Raw genomic sequence first — 20271 nt, 5'->3', positions numbered from 1 at the left:
AAGGTGCACTGCAGTGAGTAGTGCTCAGGTGGATTGATTTCACATTCTCCACCTCACATTTGGGTGAGTGGTCACGAAGCAGCAGGAAAGAAAATAACATTTAAAAATAAGGGGAAAAAATCACAGTGGTAGGGGGACTTAAGCTGACAAATGTCAGCAAAATGCTCCAAGAAATTACAAGTATCAAGCTACTATTTAAATGTTAATGCTGTGGAAGAACAGATTTCTCTTTTCTCTGGAAAAGGAACACAAAATCTTGCAATAGGAAAGCTAGGAACTGTAACCAAGAATAAGTACTGCTGTTCTATTGTCTCTTCATTTAGTTTAAGTGGGACTCTGATCCAGCAACCAGCCTATCTCCAGTTGCATGGATTTTTTTTTTCATAAGGCAATGCCTTACTTAGAACAACAACAATAAAACCCCAGAGCTGAGAAGAGACTGCTGGTGGATTTCTTCGCTAAAGCTGCAGAATATTCCCTTCAGACTTTCTTTTCTTTTGGCACAGTACCTGGATTCGCAGAAACTGCACCTCTTCTGTTAGCAGCTGCTTCTCTTTGAAGAGCTGATTCTGTTTGTTGAGTAGCTCCACTAACTGCTGGGCAGTGGCCTGGCAGTGCTTGTCAAGCTGGTGCAACCTGGAAAAAATAGATAAAAAGAGTGCAGTGTGTCTGAAGTTGGAGTTCTCTGCAGAAGCTTTGATCTTTGCACTGGCAGGTGCAAGCTCCCAGATGACACAGCTCGGCCTGGTGTTGGGCTGAGACTGAAATATTATTACTCCACAGAAGGGCACTCAGTATATTTGATCTTGACAGTTTAAATGAGCACTTTTAAATGTCTGCACTTCTAACTTAGAAGCCCTGTCGTGACATGACAAGTCAGTTTTGCCATTCAATGACATCAGTAAAGACCATAGGACTCCATCCGACATCTGCAACTGAGCAAGCCATGCCTTGCTCTTCTTTCCTACAGAAAGGGTGCTGTGAGTTCAGGGCTGTTCTTGGGATACGGCAATAAACCTGTTGGCAGACCTATGCACCCTACAGCTCCTTCAGAAACCAGTTTCCTGATTTTAGGCGGTTATTTCAATGACATTAGCCCAGATTATAAATCCAAGTATCCCAACCCCCTGACAAACTGGACCTGAAGTGACGGAAAGTTTAGTTTTCATTCCACTGCTCTTTACACCCTGGTCAATGCCCAAAACTTATTACAGAGCACAACATTATTTAAAGTGAGCTTAGTGGTAATTAAGCATGTCAGCGTTAATCTCTAACAGAGATTCCTCTGGAAGGATTTAAGAGCCCACCACTCCAAAGACTTCTCATCATGGGCTGCAAAACAGGGAGAACAAGCCAGTGGGTGTCAGCAGGGGTACACAAAGGCTTTGCTTACACTTGAGAAACAAGTGTAACAACATCCTTGTAGAAAGGGCAACTGCACCTTTACTTTAATCTCAAAACCTGGAATGTCCCCAGTGACTGGATAGCCCTCTGAATCCTGCCATGAAAAAAATCTTAAAAAGTTTGCTTAGATCTGTAACAAGGAAAGTAAACAGAAATAAGCTGAAAATTGTGTTTTCGCATTAAGCGCATTTCATTCATTCTTTAAGTGGAAACATCTTTAACTACAAGTCCCTGCAGATATCTTAGAAGCTTCTGTTCTTTAAATATCGGTGCTCTAGAGAAAAGTCTGTATGTCTAAACACTATGTATTTAGGGAGCATGAACCAACCTGGGTTTTGCTATGGTAAGTTCTGGATTTAAATTCTGCACTTGTTTTGTAAACCATTTCTTGCTCACCATTTCGAAAAACAGCTTCAACTGAACAAGGTGCTTAGGCTCATATCTCTCATACAGTCTGTGTTTTTAATAGAATTAGTTATATGCTCACAATAAGGCATGTGATTTTCTGAATCCTTCTACTTTCAACTCCATGTGGTAGTTTTGAGTTGTACAGCTGTCATAACTCAGCTAAGCTAATCACTCTGAATATTCACATTCTTAATCAGGATCGTTCAAATAACTGCATTAGTAAACACCCCTGAAATTCTTGATAAAAATCTAGTAAAACTTAGCTGAAACAAATTTGCCAAAATTTATGTGAAAAACGGTATTTAGTGGTCTATCTCTATCAGACACCTCCTTTGAAGTTGAACTGCAACAATAATGCAGCAAACACTGTGAATGGACATATTTCATCCTGTCCTGTTACTCTGCTAATGGATAGCTGCAAAAAGGGATTTGAGGAGCTGCAGGACCATCTCCTGGGGATCAGAACAAAAGTAACTGCAGCTAGCTGCAAACAGTGACAGCTGGTTGTAAACATCCAATGAAGTAAACAAAAAGATCACTTTGATAGCATAGAATATTCTACTAAATACACACTTACATGCTGTGTGTCTAATTTCACAGTCCCTGTATGTTCTAAACTATAACATGTTGATACATGAGCTGTTTATGCTTGATTTCTTTACAAAGGGTGACTTCAGAGGTGTGGAATTCAACAAAACAAACAAAAACCACCACCACCAACAACAAAAAAAAAGAAACAAAATTCCCTCACAAACCAAAAAAATGCACGTGTACTTTTTGTGTTCTGTTTTTAAGGACACTAGCTCCTCCAAGAGCATCAGATTGCTCCCACTGAGTGCACAGACAGTGGTACTGTTTGCTGGAGGCAATGTAGCAGAGTTTCAGACTGGAGAGCTGAGTTCTGCTTACTATTTTGCCATTGATTTCCTTTAGTTTGATGATTTGTGAGCTTACTGGACTCCTTTATTTGTAATAAAGTCATCTTCCAGTCTTTTATTTATACCATACTCACTACATTATAACAGTACTGGTAGGGAGATGTAACTAGAACGTGCTGTCTTCAGACAGACAAGGAAAAAACTCCAGTGCCTCCCTCCATAGGTGAAGCCTTGAGACTATGAAATCCTCTCTTCACACAAGGTCATCTCAGACAGCATGAAAGCCCCACTCAACAACCACCAACTGTTGTCTGGATTCAAGCCTTTAAATTTCTGCTGACTTCTATATTTAATTAGTAATCTTTCCATTATACCAGTGCTTCAGTTTGTTTTAAGGATCTTTGAGACACCATCTTACACAAAATTGGCACTCCTAGCAGCTAAAGACATGGTTAAGTGTGTAAGCCCCTCAAGTAGCAACACGGTTGTGCTGCCCATTGCTTAGAGGGCCCATTCTGGATGCAAGAGCAACAACCAATGAAGAAGCCCATGAGGAAGGGCCCTACCAGGCGTCTCCTCCTGCAAGAAGAAGGCTCCAGCTGAAGAGCCACCACTTCAGTGCAAGGAACTTCCTCCAGTTCTGGCATGCAAACTGAAGTAAGTTCCAGCTCATGTAAATTCTACATCAAAACAACACTTTCTACTAGATACTCACAGGCAGCACATGCAAATTTCAAAACATCGCTGGATATGAGCCTTACTGCTTTCTATTGTAAGACTATCGACAGGATCCTATCAGATCCTGTTAAAGTTTATTTACAATAGTTCATCCAAATTAAGAACTCTTTAATTATGGCAATACTACTCAACTACACTTTTCTGTTTTGTAACTTTATCACCCACCATGTTATATTAGACTGTGCCCTTGAACAAAGATGGAAAACAACACAGCCACTGAACTAGGCTTTACTAGCAGACCACAACTTGTATCTTCTGTATCCAGCTCCAGTGCTCGAGTACAGGGTTAATAATGTTCCTTTCTACAGTTCTGGGTCACAACAGATAATGAGGGAGTACATCTAGTCAGCACACATCTCAGTCTGTGAATTCCCAAATTCTGTCTACCAGTCTGCTCTCCCAAAACTGCTGCCAAGCTGGCCCTTGGTCTGCACGCTGGGACTACCAGCCTGCTCCGGTGCATTTAGCTCCCGAGGACAGGCTCTGGGCCCTCTCACAGTGTCTGCTATTACGTGTGACATGTGCAGCACAGCCACACATTCCCATATGCATTGTATCTGGCCTGCCTGCTGATCTCGTAAATGATTCAAGATGAGAAATGAACAGCTCCACCCACATTCACTGTACTTCCCATATGTTACAACTGCACATCGATGCCTGCCATCATTTTTACAACTGGGTGACAGAACCTTCTGCACATTTTGCTAATACGAGTGAGTGAGGTTGCACAGTCACCATGTTCACTTTGGCAACACCACCGACCAGGCAAACGTGCGCTGCGTCCTGAGCATCTGCGTGACCACCACATACTTCCCCTCCGTTCCAAATGAGTTCATTTTCCACCAAAGTGGCAAGTGCTCTCCAGTTGGGATGGCAGCGACTGCTGCTCCGTGGCCTGGGAGTGCTGAAGGGTAGGGCCTGACTCCACCCTCTGACATGTTACTTCAAAGCACAAGTTTCAGACATGTAACTCCAAGTGTTTTATATTTGTACTACTTGCAGGATAACCTTACACCAAGGGGTAGCTCATATTTAATAGTATTAGTACTGTTAAAATAATTTTCCATGCAAACTTAACTGGTCTAAACCAGAATTCCTGTTTTGATATGGCAGCAGGTAAGAGACAGCTTTGTGAGGCAAGTGCATCCATAGAAAAACAAAACTGAGGCATCGCAAGCTGCAATGAGCACTTCATGATGAGCATTTCATTCTGATGCTCAGTATTTGAATGCAGCTTTATGTTATCAGGGCTCCAAACTACCTTGTTCATTTTGTGCAGCTCATGCTAAAACCTGCAGTAGAGCACATCTTTCACTCAGCACAGAAATTAAATTTGGATCCAAGATTAGGCTAGTACCTAGTTGTCCTGAAACAAAATGGAAAGGGAGAGATATGTTTTGCTACATTTGGACAGGTAGGAATAGACATCCCTTGCAAGACACTACAGAATCTGTGTGAAACATGGAGCACAGAGCAGACCTTTGGTACCAAGGTGAATTACACCCAGCAGAATTAACTTCCACAGCGGTCAGCAGCACAAAGCTGAACTAGCACTTTGTGTCCTACAGACAAAAATAAAAGCTTCTTTCTTTTCTATAAAGACCCATCGCTGAAGCAGGGGCACCCGGCAGGCTCCAGCAGTGAGTGCGCAGCGAGCCCCTGCCCTGGGGAAGTCACAGGTCCATTAATCCGCAGGCAGCCACGAGTGCTGAAGGGAAAAGCTGGTACAACAAAAGCCAATACAACCTGTCGGCCCTCCTCGGGGTTTTAAAGTTGATTTGAAATAAATTAATATGCAAGGATCTGTGGGTAGCGTCCATCCATCCAGCAGCGGGGATCAGTCCTTGACAAAGCAGAGGCATTAAAAGGTTATTTACTCTTTCAGTACAGTCAGGGTACTAACGTAAAACGCTTTCCCTCTACTCTGCAGAGCTGAATTTGCTGAAACGGCGTGATTGGATTGCAGCAACCTACAGCCGCTAAATCACCAAATCCAATAACCACGCTGCATTTACTGGCACACATCTTAATTAGGTTTTAATACAAGTAATCTGATAACTACCGCTGGCCAGCCCGCGCAGAGCTGTCAGAGCTGAAAGGGCTGTTATTGAGCGGTGCAGCCGCCCCCCGCTGACCCCCGCCAAAGCCCCCCATCTGCCGGTTGCCAAGGAAATGGAGGGTGGCCCACCAGGCCCGGGCCCAGGGCCTCCCCACCCAGGCAGCCACAGCAACACTGGGCACGGCCCCTGCTGCTCGCCCGCTGGTGAGAAGGGTCCTGAGGCTGCAGAAGGCCCAAGTCATGAAAAGGTGGCATGGCGCAGCCAAGAGGCTTGAAATGACACGTCCCTTTGCAGGAGAAGGGCAGAGCAACAGGCTACATTCCTCATGGCGCTCTCCCAGCACCTGTGGGCCTGGAGGTGGATGCAGTGATCAGACACTGCTTCTGGTGGCAAGGGGGAAGTTCAGGAACAAGGCCACAGACCTGTGAGGCTGCAGAGATGCTACTGAAGGACGATCTGCCCCAAAATGATCAACATCAGATTGGTGGTTGTCCATTTGTGTACCTCAGGTGTTTCTAGCGCACTGTGAACTTTGAAACCACATGCAGGATTAAAAATAAGGTGGTTATAATAAGAGGGAACAAGGCAGTCAGAAAAGACAACAAAATCCAGTAGATTTTCCTTCAGCTAACTTCTACCCACTATTAGGGTTTTTTTTTCAGGTCATCCTGCAAATCAGCTATCATACTAAAATGGTAGGGAAGTGTTTAAGTTGTGATACTTCACAGATAGTTGTAGAACAACACGTTAAAGGATGTTGAATGTGTATATTCAGATACTCAGCATTAGGAAATGCTAGAGCAAAGGCTCTCTGTGCAGCTTCTTCCCACCCTAGCTTCCACCTCCGCTGCAGCTCCCCTGCTCGGCCTCTCACCTCTTCCCAAGGCTCACCATGAGCTTGCTGAACAGTTTCAGCCTAAAGCACAAGTTTTGGCAAGCCCAATGAAATCACAAAGAACTTAACAGTGTCTTAAAACAAGAAGCACCACACAACCTTAAATACAAACTGGTGATCACAGCTTGCTCTTGACACAGATAAAGCAGGCACTGCCTACAGTAAAAAACTGCTACACATAAATCAAAGATCAGGCTTTCTCTGCCTACATGAGAGTTTTGGAAAGCCAGACTTACTGCCACGTGAAGAGTTTGGGTGTATGGCTGGTGCTCACAGTGAGAGAGGAACGGCTTGTTTCAGCAGTCCCAGCTGCTCTCCTGCTCTCACTCCCCATTCCCTCTTGCAGGGACAGCAGCACACTTCCCCTCTGCTTCCCAGCTCAGCTCTGCTATTTTTTTTTTTTTTTTAGCAGAAATGATGTTGTGCCCCTCTTGTAAAGACAGTAAAATTTACATCCACCATCTCTTCATGTCTTCAACCAGCTCCATGGAGAGCTAGGGCACTTAAATCAGTAGTAAAAGTTAGTTCTTTGTGGATTGCAACATTCACAAATTTATGCACTACATTTTGAGGTAACTAAATAGGATTCTATACATTTTGAAATACAGATAAATAGAGGATTATAAGCCAAGGTTTAGATGTTTTCCTAAATTGGTATTTACTTAAGATGTTGAGGCACAGATCAAGACCTGGTGAGATCAGCATCTCTGAGAATTCCCTGTATGCTCCCTAAAGTTAAAAAGAAACATCTGTACTATCTATCCTTTAACTGAATTCCATACTCCCTTCTAGCTTCAAAAGCAGAACGCTATGATGCAGCTTTCTCAAGTTAATGAAAGAAATCTAAAGAGAAGAACAAAACAAAACAAATACCTTGATTAACACTGTTTTAGTTCTGTCTCACTGGAATTCCTGACTTCTAACATGGAAAGATGGTTTAGGGCACATTAAAAGATGTTTCTGTGGCATTTCCCACCTCTCTGAAACATGAAATGACTGTCATTTGTTTAGCCAGATAGGAATACAATCAATACCACTTCTATTTTAGCAAGGTAAGCAGTTCCCTACACTAGAGACAACCAGCTCACGTTAACAGATGGTAACTAGAGGCTAATATTTCTTGGAATAAGACACTTAAAAAGAAAATGTCCACATTTCACCATGGAACCTGTGACCCAAGTGGTTATTAATTAAGCTTTTTTTCTTCTTCTTCCCCTCCTACATGTGTTTTGGGTAACCTCTGAATTTCCTTTTACTAAAGAAACTCTTAATTTTTCCACACACTTTTCAAGAATTGTCTACACTACATCTTCTCCAAGAAGATAACAAGCCATAGTAACAACTGCAAATAGAGTTTAATTAAAAGTTCACATAGGAACAGTAGCTTCTGCTTTGTTTGTGATTTCATCACTGACTATGAGAATACATCTTCACTTCCACAGCTGGCCCATCAGGTTAAACAATCATTTAGGAAACCTGAGTCTGGATCTATTCTTGGGCTCATGTCTGAAGTGCTGAAGCAAGAGCATTATCAGCCTGCTCTTTAGTAGGGGGTGTAGCAGCTGGGCTTAGCTGATATGATGGTCACTTTTAGCCCTCCTGGGTTTTGACAGGAAGGAAACACTTTGAGAGAATGGACAGGAAGCCGTAAAAGATACGGGTGAAACCTTCAATAACATCTATTTCTGTCTGAGTCTCTCAGCTAAAGAAGTTTTTTCCTCCTTCAGAATAATACAAAATAATATAGTCTATATTAAAGTCAATATTATAGTAATATTATAGTCTATGTTACAGTCAATAATATAGTCAATATGAACTCTGGATCAACTTTGTTCTGGAGAAGAACAGTTCTTGTTAATATTTTTTGCTTATTGCTGAAAAATGCTTAATAAAATTTTTTCAAACTGTTCAGACTGCCTGTTAGTTTAGAATACCTTAGGAGAAAAGGGAGGCAGGGCTTGCTGATCAGATCTTACACAAGTTCCCAGTGAAGAAACTGTCTTGATATGTTAAGAGATGCCTATCTTACCAAGGTTTCAAATGTGACCCCCTAAAATGTTTATAAGGATCATTCTACAAGGTACATGTCTACATTACTGAAGTATTTTTTTTTTATGTACTTGTCTTACTAGTCCCAACTCCTTCTGTGGTTATTTCACTTTTTGTAAATGTGTGCTCCATTTTCCCCACAGCTTACCAATTTCTCTTATTTCTTTTATAACCAGACAAACTTGACCCTTTACAGATTGCTAGTTAGTGTCCAGGTGTCCACACAAAACAAACACTATATCTGAGTCAGAGATTGATAATTTTTTTAATGCAATCTGCCCAATCTGAACTCCTTCCTTCAGAAACACTTTGCCTTTAAAAGGAAATTCCCAGCATGAACCTCATCAGAAGCGACATGTAACAGACAGTACATGTGGTGTTTGGGCAGGCAACGGAGAACTGAAAAAAGTCTTTACTTTTTCTATCCGATGGCATGTGCAGAATGTACATGTGGCCCAAGCTGACATCAGGCATTTGAAGCAAAAACACTGATAAAAGCATCAGCTTCTGTTAATTTACTTTTTCAAACATTGTCTTAATTAAAAAAATACTACTGCTAGAAAGGATAGCGCAGCTGAGCTACAACTGCTTCAGTTGTTTCTGACAGTTGCAATTATAGGCTAGCAGAACAGCTTTGGGTTCAGTCCTGCTGTCCTTGCTGAGCCCAAACTCTAGCTGCTATCAGCATGGACTGCAGGCACTGTATTACAAAGAGCATAAAGCTTCTGTGCTCATAGCTATTAGTACCTGTGTTTGAAAGGTAAAATGTCTCTCAGTAATGACCTTGCAAATGGGAGCTCAGGGGTGCCAGGTATGGTCCTTCTGATCCAGTTATCTGCAGGGGAGTCTGCCCAATTTAATACTTATATATCATAGCACTTCAAAAATACCTCCACTATAAAAAAAACAATACTGCTATACTGTATAGTTTGATTGTTATAAAAAAAAAAAATCAAACACCATTAAATATCTGTGCAGGCATCATTCATTAGTTCCTTTGCTTAAACACCATCACTCTTATTTTCCACTCCAGGGGTGCCAATACACCCCTCTTTCCAGCATCACTTCAAATGCAAGATATTGCCCACAAGCTCTGGCGGACTATACACATTTGCTTACTTCCAGGGTTCACACAGGGTTATTGTGGTTTTAAAAATTACTTTCACTGTAATGATAGATGTAGATTTGTAGAGAAGAAAGTTTTATGCTTGTGACATACAAGAGGATGAATATGACTTTAATGTGACAGAGATAATTTCTCTGTGCAGCATATTCAGATGCATGTTTCCCATACAAGGCCCTTGCTCTCTCCACACAGACCAGATTGCTTCCATTTGTGAACTTGTCCCTTGCCTGGCTTATTTCCTCCCCTCATATATAGCTCTATCACATGTCTATTTTCCAAACCTATTCCACCTAGGAAACAAAACTCAGTGTAGAGGGGAACATACTGAGTGAAGATATGGAGAAGATACTGGGAAACAGGTCACACCAAGAGATCAGCTGAGCAGAAGAGCCTAGGGTGTGCATGAGATGCAGAGAAGAGCTGTGCTCAGGCACACATGAATTTATCCAAGGGACCTGAGGAGGTTTCAGCCTCTGTTTCTCCACACAGCACAGCACTCTGTATCAGCGTCGATCTCCCTGGCTCCCTTGGTGTGCCATAAAGCTCTTCTGTAGAGAGTGAAGGGAGAGTCACAGTGTCAAACAAACACCAAGTGAGGAAGATAACATGGAAGACCAAAGGTAGGGGAGACAGAGAGGGTTACAAACACAGCTTTTGTATTGGAAGCAGCTCAGAGGAACAGAGTTTCATCCTGAGAAAGCAGAGATCAGAAAACAACAACAAAAAAAAGCTGGAGGATCTGAGCAGTACTGTCAGCTGACCTTCATGGGGCTCAGCTCTCATGAATACAGAGTCCACTTGATGTTTGTTTTAAACTATATTAAAAGCACAGTGAATTTGCATGTGAAGTATGTGAAAACAGCAGTTGCTTAGAAGCACTGAAGGAAAACAGGGAAGCATTTCAGAGAAAATACATCTTAAAAGTGACTCTCTGTAAGAGAATCTCTGTAAGAGTGGCTATTTCATGATGTATATATATTAGTCCATTTGTGCTCTGAATGGTGCACCAAGTCTAAAGGCTGAACTCTATCACTGCTACAAAAAAAAAGGAATTTTGTTCCTGCTTTAGAGGCGAATATCATTACAGTTATCTTCAGAAAGCCATTAACCCTTCCACAATAAGGAATATTACTGCAACCAAGCAGTCTGGAGACGAGTATCAACACACCCAGATCACAGCCAGCGGGAAGGGTCAATTATGCCTTTCTGGTGAGAGAATCTTTGCTTGTGGATGAGAATAACCATTCTTGGGTCTCTGTGATAGCAGCACTGGGCTGTCAGGAGTACCATGCACAACAAGCACAAACGTGGCTCCAGCCTGGCTCTCCCATATCACTGCTTGGCCTATCAGTCAGCTGTCATTGGACCCTGCACAGGCATCCCACCACGCTAAGGCTACTGGCATCTTCCTGCAGAAAAAATCATTCTGTCCAGGACTGCGCATACACATATTCTTCTGTTTGTCTCCACAATATTTTAATTATTGTCAAAAAGTCCAACAAAACTACTAGCCTTCTCTTTACTACAAGTTACATTAAGCGTTACTAATTTTCTTGACACTTCTTCAATGTGACTACAGGTAGACTACTTTCTCCTTTAGACTATATCAGAAGACCTTAGTTTTGGTGGATGAGTTTACTTTTCTCACATTATTTCTTTATATCCTATTCTTCCAATGGTAAGTAACAGGAAAAGCTCCATGAAACAAATGTTTAATCAGAAAGCTCAGAAATCTTGTTATACTTTTGGGAAATGATCATTCTCACTTACATAAGTGATTGGATGATTAAAATTAAGTGCCTGAAATCACGAGTAGTAAATTAAGAAAACAAAGCTGTGCCTGTATATTAAAAAAGACAACCATGGTTTTTGTTCTTCTAAGCTGGGATACAGAAGACAAATGCAAACTGAGAAGCCAGAGACTCCACCTACTAATAATCAATAATGTAGCTTCTAGACTTGGTAACCTCTGATAGCGTAGCTGCAGCATAAATATACTATTATTCATAATTCATAATTATTGGGCAACTTCCACAGAGAAATGAACATTTCCGGATGAAATGTACACTTCCAGTAATGTGTCCACCACTATGATGGTGACCTCACATGCTCACAGCACAAAAACCAGCCTGGATTTTGGAAAGATGGTGACAGTTCAGCAGAGGACCAGAGCACCAGAGGTCCCTGCGGGCTGTCACCGGCCCGGCCCCGCTCCTCCTAAGCAGCCACCGTGAAGGCTGCCCAGAGCCTTCCAGATAGATGCTGGTGGTCTTGGCACAGCTCCTGGCCAACAACTGTCCACCTCACACCTGGCTCAGCCGCGGCGAGGTAATGAACAGGCCGACAAAACGAACCCTAGCCTCTCTCCCCAGGGAGGCCACTTTTGATCAATGTTGAGCAACATATGTGGGCTTGAGCAGGGGGGCAAAAATGCAGCTCAGCAAAAAGCAGGCGCTGCTCTACTGTAACTAAACTGCAGATTAAGCTGAAGGCTGCTGTTTCCTAAGCTCCAGATAAGGACCCTTCTGGAGAGTAAGGAAAGAATTAAAGAGAAAAAAAGAGCAGTAATCATAGTTTTGCTTCTAAATGATTGTGAATTTAGGCTACATTAGAGTAGCATTTGTCTCAGTTTAAGATAATACATTTTTCTGCAAACATTCCCAGTAGGGAAGATGCTTCTGTAGTTAATGGTTTGTTTCTAATATCTCTGAAGCCATAATGTTACCTGCTCAGCAGGTATTTACCTATGAGTGAATATTTAGGTGTCTCTCATGTTACCTTGTTACATAAAAATTGTGATACGGGATCATAATGCACTTAAAGTCTCTTCAAATAAAATAATCCTAATTTAATTGAACTCCTTTACTGCAACATCAGGTTTTAAAATTTCCTCTGAAACAAAGAGGATTGGGGAGATAAAACTGCACTTAACAGGTGTACTACGAGGCAAGATTTCATTGACATACAGAGCAGCATAGAATTCTATTTTGTGACAGCAGAGAAATGACTAAAACCTATTTCTGTTACAGATCTAGACACAAAAGCTTTCATCCTGATCCTGAATAACTCCCGTGAGCTGCAGCGTGAACTACAGAGACTCCCGTAAAGCACACAATGGCCCACCGAGAGCCCAATCCTGTGTTACAAAAACAAAAGGAATTTTGCCTTTAATAGGAGCAGGCCCCTTGTTTGCATAAAGAGCAACTTGTCGAACAGAATACCAATGCCAAGCTGGTACATTACAGCCACCAGCTCAATAGCCCCAATCTTGTTTTTAACTAAGTAAATCCCAGAGAGAGCAGTTTCCCCAAAAAATCTGGGCATCGGCTACAAATGCAATGAATCAGTGTCTCAAAGTGTTCACGAAGGATGCAGGAAATTTGCAGAAGGGCAGGAGCCTCTCATTTCAAACAGAGGGAAGCTGTGTGTTTTCATTATAAAATACGAGGGTGTGAAAAAAACCTAAACACACAATAGTTCTCTTTCAAGGATAAAGTTCAGAATTAGATCTCCGAGTTTCCCGTGTGTTCAAAGAAGAGCAGAGAATAACGATATAAAAATCCTTCACGAAAAACCAACAAGCAAGGATGAAGCAGTACCCGCCTGGGGGCCAATTGCCTCTCCAGCAGCGGTAAGGCTGTTACTAGGCTTGCAGTACCATTTGTTCCATTACACAATCTCCTGAAGCCTTTTACAGAGAGCTAAAACAACTGCCTGTACCAACACGACACATGGCTTTCCATCCCGACTCTTTGCTAATCCAGACGCTCCAACCATCTTTCTTTAAGATGCCATATGGTTGGCAGAAGCCTGTAGATCTAGCAGCACATCTGCTTGTATGTTACTTCTCCCCTCCAACTCCCCCCTCCACACCACAAAAGAGAGAGCAAATAATTATTTAACATGTAACCAGTTAAACTGCATTTAAAGAGGACAGGAATTATTTAGCTCTAGATATTTAAAAATATAGATTGCTGCAGAAGAACATTTGTCTCTCCGTGATTTGAGGAATACAGAGAAAGAAAACAAAGAAATGAAAGGCACATGGGCAGGATGATTGCTACATTTGAATTATTTAAATGACTGCCATTTCAGACCTTATGCCCTAAGATTTATTTCCTGCATTACCGTGCCACTGAAGTAAGGGATTGAATTTTCTCTCTGCTTTTGTCAGAGGTGAATTAGACAAGCAGACTAGGAAACTATAATATACCGAACCATGCTTTGTTAAGCAAGCAGAGTGAGTCTGTATGCTAATGACTCTGCAGGAATACACTGACACACTGATTTTTTTGGTATGATGAGCAAAGATTATTGACACTGTTGAAATCCTGGTTGCACTGGCATGCAGGCATCCAGGTTGTCTCTTTAGAATCCAGACGCTAGGAAGACAGGCTGCAAAAATAATTTTGTTTGTGATGAGTTATCATTTGACCATTTATGACATAATTGACTATAACAGAAAAGAAAATATGCACTTTGGAGCCTGAAATTTAAAAAAATAGATACCTATAACATAAAAATTATAAATAAATGCTCCTATAAAACTCTCAGCAACCACTGTGATGAATAATGATCTCAGTTAATGAAGGACAGGCAGAGATAGAAATGTGTAAGGACAGACGGCACTTTGCAATTTTGTCTGCTGAGGATTTGCAGCACCTTTTGTTCAGAAACACTATTTCCTCATTCAACTTTTCATGCATCAGTAAAATAAGACATCAAAGAGATAAAAGATAACAGCTCTACCTCAAATGCTGCTCACATGCATTGTTCATATGACGATCTGTACAGAGAGCAGCAGTACGTAGCATGAGGAACACGAAGCACATGTGTACGTTCCAGTGCTTTTCAAGGATAGAAACTCTGCATGGATTTGCTCCCAATAACCTCCCCACATCAACTCTCCGTTTTAAGAAGCACAGAGCGTTTCATTGCCTTCACAAAGCTAGCTTTCCTTACAACATGGGAATGCTTGTGTTTGGCTATGGAGGGTACAAATTGTTTTTAACTTCAGCTATTTAGCAGTTGGAGTTCTTAAGAGGAAGATGGGGAGGCCAGGTCCTACCCTCACAGAAAGGGCAGACCAATGCTGAGGCTTTGGTTCAGAACAGCATTTCTGAGGACACAATGCTCAATTTCTAAGCTGTTTATTTCATGTGTTTTCTTTTTTTCTTCTCTGTCTCAAGGCTAGTTTAAATTTAATCAAAATTGCCATGGACAGTTTTAACTAAAAACAAACAAAAGGGCCACTTTCTCCTCAAACAATTCATTTTTTCTCTCTTTTCCTTATGAAAAAGATGACAGAAGTTCAAAACACACTTGAATTTCAAAATGTAAAACGTGGCAATGTATTCAATGATGTAGCAATTTAGCTCAGTTTAAATTTGATAGGGCTTGATTTACCAGCTATAATAAATAAAGAACTGTATCAGGAGATGTTCATAAATAACTACTGAGTAAGATTTTAGTTACATGCATACTCATCAAAATTTATAAATTGTGGAACTACTTAAATGTAAGAATACAGAACAAAAAACCCATACACACACACACACACACACCCCCAAAACCAACAAAAACTGAAACAAACAAAAAGTCCCTCAGGCCTCTTAGATGAACGTCTTTCAAAGCTCGTTTGCTTTGCACACATTCCTGATCATTAACTGATTTTCATTTCAGGTGTTAACAGCCAGGCACAGCCGCCTGCCCCAGCCTTCTCAGAGGACTCTGGGAGATGTGAGAGAGAACTTTTCACAACCATCTGACAGCACATAACTTCCTTTATTTTCATTGATGAAGGAGTGGAGACAGATTTTCCCCTGCATTTTCCTGAAAGATTCTCAGTAATCTGAATAGTAAGATGTCAAAAATGCCTATTTTACCTATTCGGTTGCTTTGGATATTACAGCAATAGCCTCTACCAGCTCAGGATGTCTCCTGGACTGATCAGCCAGAAGCTATAACTACACGGGGCATGTCTGAACATCAGCTGCGACAGCAGCTCCAGCAGGCAGCGTGCTTCGAGTGCTGTCACGCAGCCTCCCACGCCCTGCTCGTCCCTCGGCAGCAAGTTTCAGTACATCCTCCCTTCAGTGAAAGCCCATGCAGACAGCAGAAACGGAATTTCAGAAACGGGGGCTGGCCAACAGAGGTCCTTTGGATTATGTGAAACATGCATTGGATTAAGCGTTTCAGAATTGACACTTACTGTGAGCATTGCTCATTATCTTTGTGGTGAGAGGCAAAACATACGGGGCTTTTTTTAGGCATGAGAAGGAAAGTGAACCTTGTACACCTGCTGTATCTTCTTGTTTGGGAACAGGCTTCTCCCTTGACTGGAAAGTGCAATTACAGTGCCTCATAAGATGCTCACCTTGTATGATGTCAGGCCAAAAGTGCCCATGAGTTCACTTGCAGTTTGTACCATTTAAGATAAGGACTAGTTCTGATTAATTTACTGCCATATCTTGGACATAGCTACAAAAACAAAATGAGGTACTGCTAGCGTTAGGTCAGAGGTTGGACTCGATGATCTTGAGGTCTCTTCCAACCTAGAAATTTTGTGATTCTGTAAAAACAACAATGTAATAATCATGATTACAGAAATTGTTGTAATGCTTGTGGTTTTCTTACTTTAGGTATACCTAAAATGCCTGATATCAACAACAAACAAACAAAAAGTAAATCATCTACCCAGTTTTATTGGGCACTGCAGTAATGTGTAGAAATAACTCAATGTTCTTTCCCTCTTGAGACAAGGAGAAATGGGGAATGCAAAGCAAAGCCCTTTTAATTTGAAAAGGTTTTACAAGAGGAAGTGGGGATATTATGAAGGGAATTAATTTCTTCCCTCCTAACCACATGAATGTCCTTAACATGGTCATTAACAAAGCAGAAAAGCACAGAACCACATTACAAAATGGCAGCACTTCAAACCAGCATTTTTTGTTTCACAGTTCCTATTTTAGTATCATTTCTAGTTTTGGATGGTGACTTCATGTATTTAATTTTAAAGATATAACAAGAAAACATACCTCACAAAGAAATTAGGTATACAATATGGTACCTGAAAGATTTCAACTAACATTTCTGCAAGCTTCAGGGTAATCAAATTATTCCAATGCAATTGGTTTTACTTTTCTATCTCTTTGGTATTACCAGCCTTATTTTAATAAAGAGGGTGACTCTTCAGCATTTTCTAGGTGCTTACTGAACAATCCAAATAATAAAGATTTTTCTTTTTCTTACTTTATTTTTCTTCTGCCTTTTAATTTTTTTTTTTTAAGAAGCCTGACGAATTTGGGTTTTGCTTTTATGTTCAAAACCTTGTCATTAAATTGAAAAGAATGTATACAAAATTAAATAAGAGCAAATAAAGAAATTGCAAAAATACCTATGAACGTTTTTCGTTTTCAGTTCTACAGTACTGAAGTTCCAAATTTCTGCAAGTCTCAATTCTGGAACCACACTTACATGGACTTGTAAACTTTACCTCCCTTTATTTTACACACATAGATCATGGAAATGTTCATCCTTCACGTTGCAATTTGTGACATAAAAAGTACACATGAACAGTACCACCACAGTGAATGATTACTTATTCAATAATGACATGTCTTATATATAGACGTATTTTACTATATTCATATATTAAGACCTATTATTGCACAGTCAGTTATTGCAGCATCTTTCTATAGCACTTTGAGTTCTGAAATTTTACTTGCATTGTGGTGTCTCCTCCATCACAGCACTGTTATAAAAATTAATAAGCCAAGAAAGTCTTCTAAAATTAAACTCTGATCTGAAAGGTACATTTGAACATTTGGGGATCTCTCTTCAGATGCTGACAGCGAGACATGTGAGCGGATGTAGAGAGAATCTGGATATATGGTTCACATATGGGCCTAACAAGAGCAATCTCTTCATATAAAGACACTATTTCTCATGCTAAGTCTACCTTGTTTTCTAATGTCATCTGAAAGGAATGTTGGAAACTGGGACAGTTTTCTGCATCTGAGTCTGTTATTTAGCTGCCTGATGTCAAAATTATTGCCTAATTTCACAGGACCTCTGTAGGTTGGTTGTTTTGCTGTTCTGTTCTTTTTTTGTTTTATTTTGCTTTGCTGTAAGACAACCAATGCTACACCTTCTTAGGAAATCTTATTATCTTTCCTTATTTTTCTACCCAAAGCACCTGCAATTAATAAGCTACCCTTATTGATAGGAGCAACCTTCAAACTCCTTGCCTGAGTGTTCTCCCTAAATTAAGGTAAGCTTATTTGCATTTTTTTTTTTTTTTAAGTGAGCTGCAGCTTTCTGAGCAAAATTACCCTTTAGGTCGCATGGTATGTGGCTTCACATGAACCTCTGCCACATGAGGGCTAACTTAGCAACAAAGATTTGTTTTACACTTCTTCCTCCTTGTTGCTTTTATCTTTCACTGACATATTGGATTTTGTAATGTACAAAAGGAGGCCCGAAACAACAGCTAGTGTAGCACTGTGCCAGGGACCTGTGTATTTGGATCTCAGATAATTAGTATTAGACTCATATAAAGGACTTGTGATTAAAAAAATTCAGTGCTCAGCAATCCCAAACACCAAATTTCTTTTCTAACATTGTAATCTCACAGTTCTAGTACATTATTGCAAACAAACAAAGAACAACAACAAGAACCACAAACCAAACAAAAAAACCTCCTCACCTTAACTTAAGGAAAATGCTCAGGCAAGAAGGTTGAAGCCAAAAATTGCTTCTTAGAGCTGTCCAATTATTTTACAGCTAAGTCATCCCAGAGACAAAGGAGTTTAATAGTTTACAGCCATGAGTCATCGGGTTCACCGACAGGTCTCCATTTAGCTCCCCACACCCAAAAGAAATTAAAAATTCTCTTTTTAATTCAGTGTTCTAATTAAGATGCTAACTGGAAGAAATCCAGAGCCACTGCACTTGACAACAACAACCTACGTGTTTACAACCATCTCTTTTGTAGCATAGAGTGAGGGGAAAAGGAAGACTTAAAGTACTCTAGACAAAGTACACTGCCATACCCAGTTGAGGGCTTAACTTTTCCAAGTTTTCATTTCAGGGAGTCCGGGACTTTGGAGGGAACTCAGGCAGCAATTCAGGCAAAAACTTCTACAAAGAATAAAAAGGTGTTTTTTTTTTTTTTTGTTTTGTTTTGTTTTGTTTTTTTTTTTTCCCCTCTCTTTCTAATAAAAGCAACATCTCTGAAACGAGGGCACAGAAATGAGGGAGGGAGAAAACATTACATATAGCAAGCAAAGCTTTTAGTTTATGATGCTACTGTTTCACCCATGAAATATCCCAGTTGTCTTCATCATCATTTCCAAACCACCACATTATATAAGACAACAGCGGAGTACTAGGCTGGTCTGTTACCCATATTTTTAGTTGGCTCAGCTGGAAAGTGAATACAGACTATTGCCCCAGGATGAGTGAATAATTTAACTCAAATGCAGTTTTGCACAAAATCACTTTCTCAATCGGAAGGGGAAGAAAAAAAATAGCATGGCTAGTCAGACTCCTTTTTCTTGGAAATATAGCAGATGGAGATTTGAGGGTTTTTCCTAACTAAACCAATGTCATCCACAAAGTTTAACTCATAGCGTTACTGTTAAATAAGTGAGGTATAAATCTTGACATTAAGTCACCAGGTTTTTTTTTTTTTTTGTTCTAAGAGTTTACTGCTCGTGCACAAACAGCCAAGTATAGTACTTATGCATTACATCTCAAACTGTACAGCACTGGCCTGGGAAATCTCTGTACAGGAGTAAAATTTATGCTGAAATAGATGCAAGACAAAATCCCCAAATTGTACACCAATATTTAGGAGAGGTCTGTTGCATGTGGAACTGTTTTTGATCTTTAGATCATAAACTCCTGGAGGCACAGATCTTCTTTAATTACATGACTACAAAGCACCATGTGTTTCCATTATGCTATTTAAATAATAGATTTAATTTGAATTTACATTTGTTGATGTAAACATTACTGACTGTAACAGTACCCTCCAATCTGATGCAGAAAATCACTGAAGTATTACGAAAAAAATCTTTCCCATAAAGACTACAAAGGAAAGAATCCCCAAATGTACTATTTGAAAATATGAATAGAAATTAACTTAATAGGAGAGAATAGATTTTAGTAGGATAGATTTTTTAAACATATTTTCACACAAATAACACTAACATCTCAGGTAACCCACATTTTCAATTCTGTTGTAACACTTTGTTGCATTTAAGGGACTAAACAAATTCACTTGTTTCCAGCAGCCCATGTTTGACTGGTTATTGAAAACAGCATGGGAAGGCTCATTCATTTCTTTTACAATACTGCTTTATCTGAAGTGGAACTGGGAGCTTTGATAGTGAATTTAGCTGTCAGGACTCTAATCCGTTCTGCTTTTTACCAAAATTATTTTTTCCTCTGATTTTGCATAAATATCCCCTGTCATTGAAAACTTGGTGTCGCTTCTGTAAGTTAGATGGGGCTCAAATGGACCGGGGGGTTCTGAGTTCAGAGAGCAAGTAAGAGGAAAGCATTTTAATACAATATAAGGTAAGCTTTTCTTTCTCTCAACAGTGCATATCCAAAACCTTCACTACTGTTATAAGCAAGGGATTTTAGTTTTATTTTACAGATGACCTGCGAACACTTAAAATAGTTGCAACAGTTTCTCTGTTTGGA

General features: G+C 40.3%; 1 protein-coding gene across 5 annotated transcripts in view; it reads right to left on the bottom strand.

Moving 5' to 3' along the window:
- Positions 1–20271, bottom strand: part of SDCCAG8 (SHH signaling and ciliogenesis regulator SDCCAG8) — a 114853-nt gene that overhangs the window by 11665 nt on the left and 82917 nt on the right. For 4 of the 5 annotated variants that reach the window (XM_082755544.1, XM_082755545.1, XM_082755546.1 and 1 more), the window contains one exon: positions 510–636. In XM_082755544.1, the coding sequence (XP_082611670.1) occupies positions 510–636 (127 nt within the window). Of the gene's footprint in view, positions 1–508; positions 637–20271 lie in introns of those variants that run through there. The other variant, XM_082755548.1, reaches the window with a different exon arrangement.

The sequence above is a fragment of the Aythya marila genome (genome assembly GCF_965140915.1).
Source record: "Aythya marila genome assembly, chromosome: 3".
NCBI classification, from domain to species: Eukaryota; Metazoa; Chordata; class Aves; order Anseriformes; family Anatidae; genus Aythya; species Aythya marila.
Note: the sequence above shows the minus strand (reverse complement) of the source record. Positions and strands in the feature narration are given on the sequence as shown.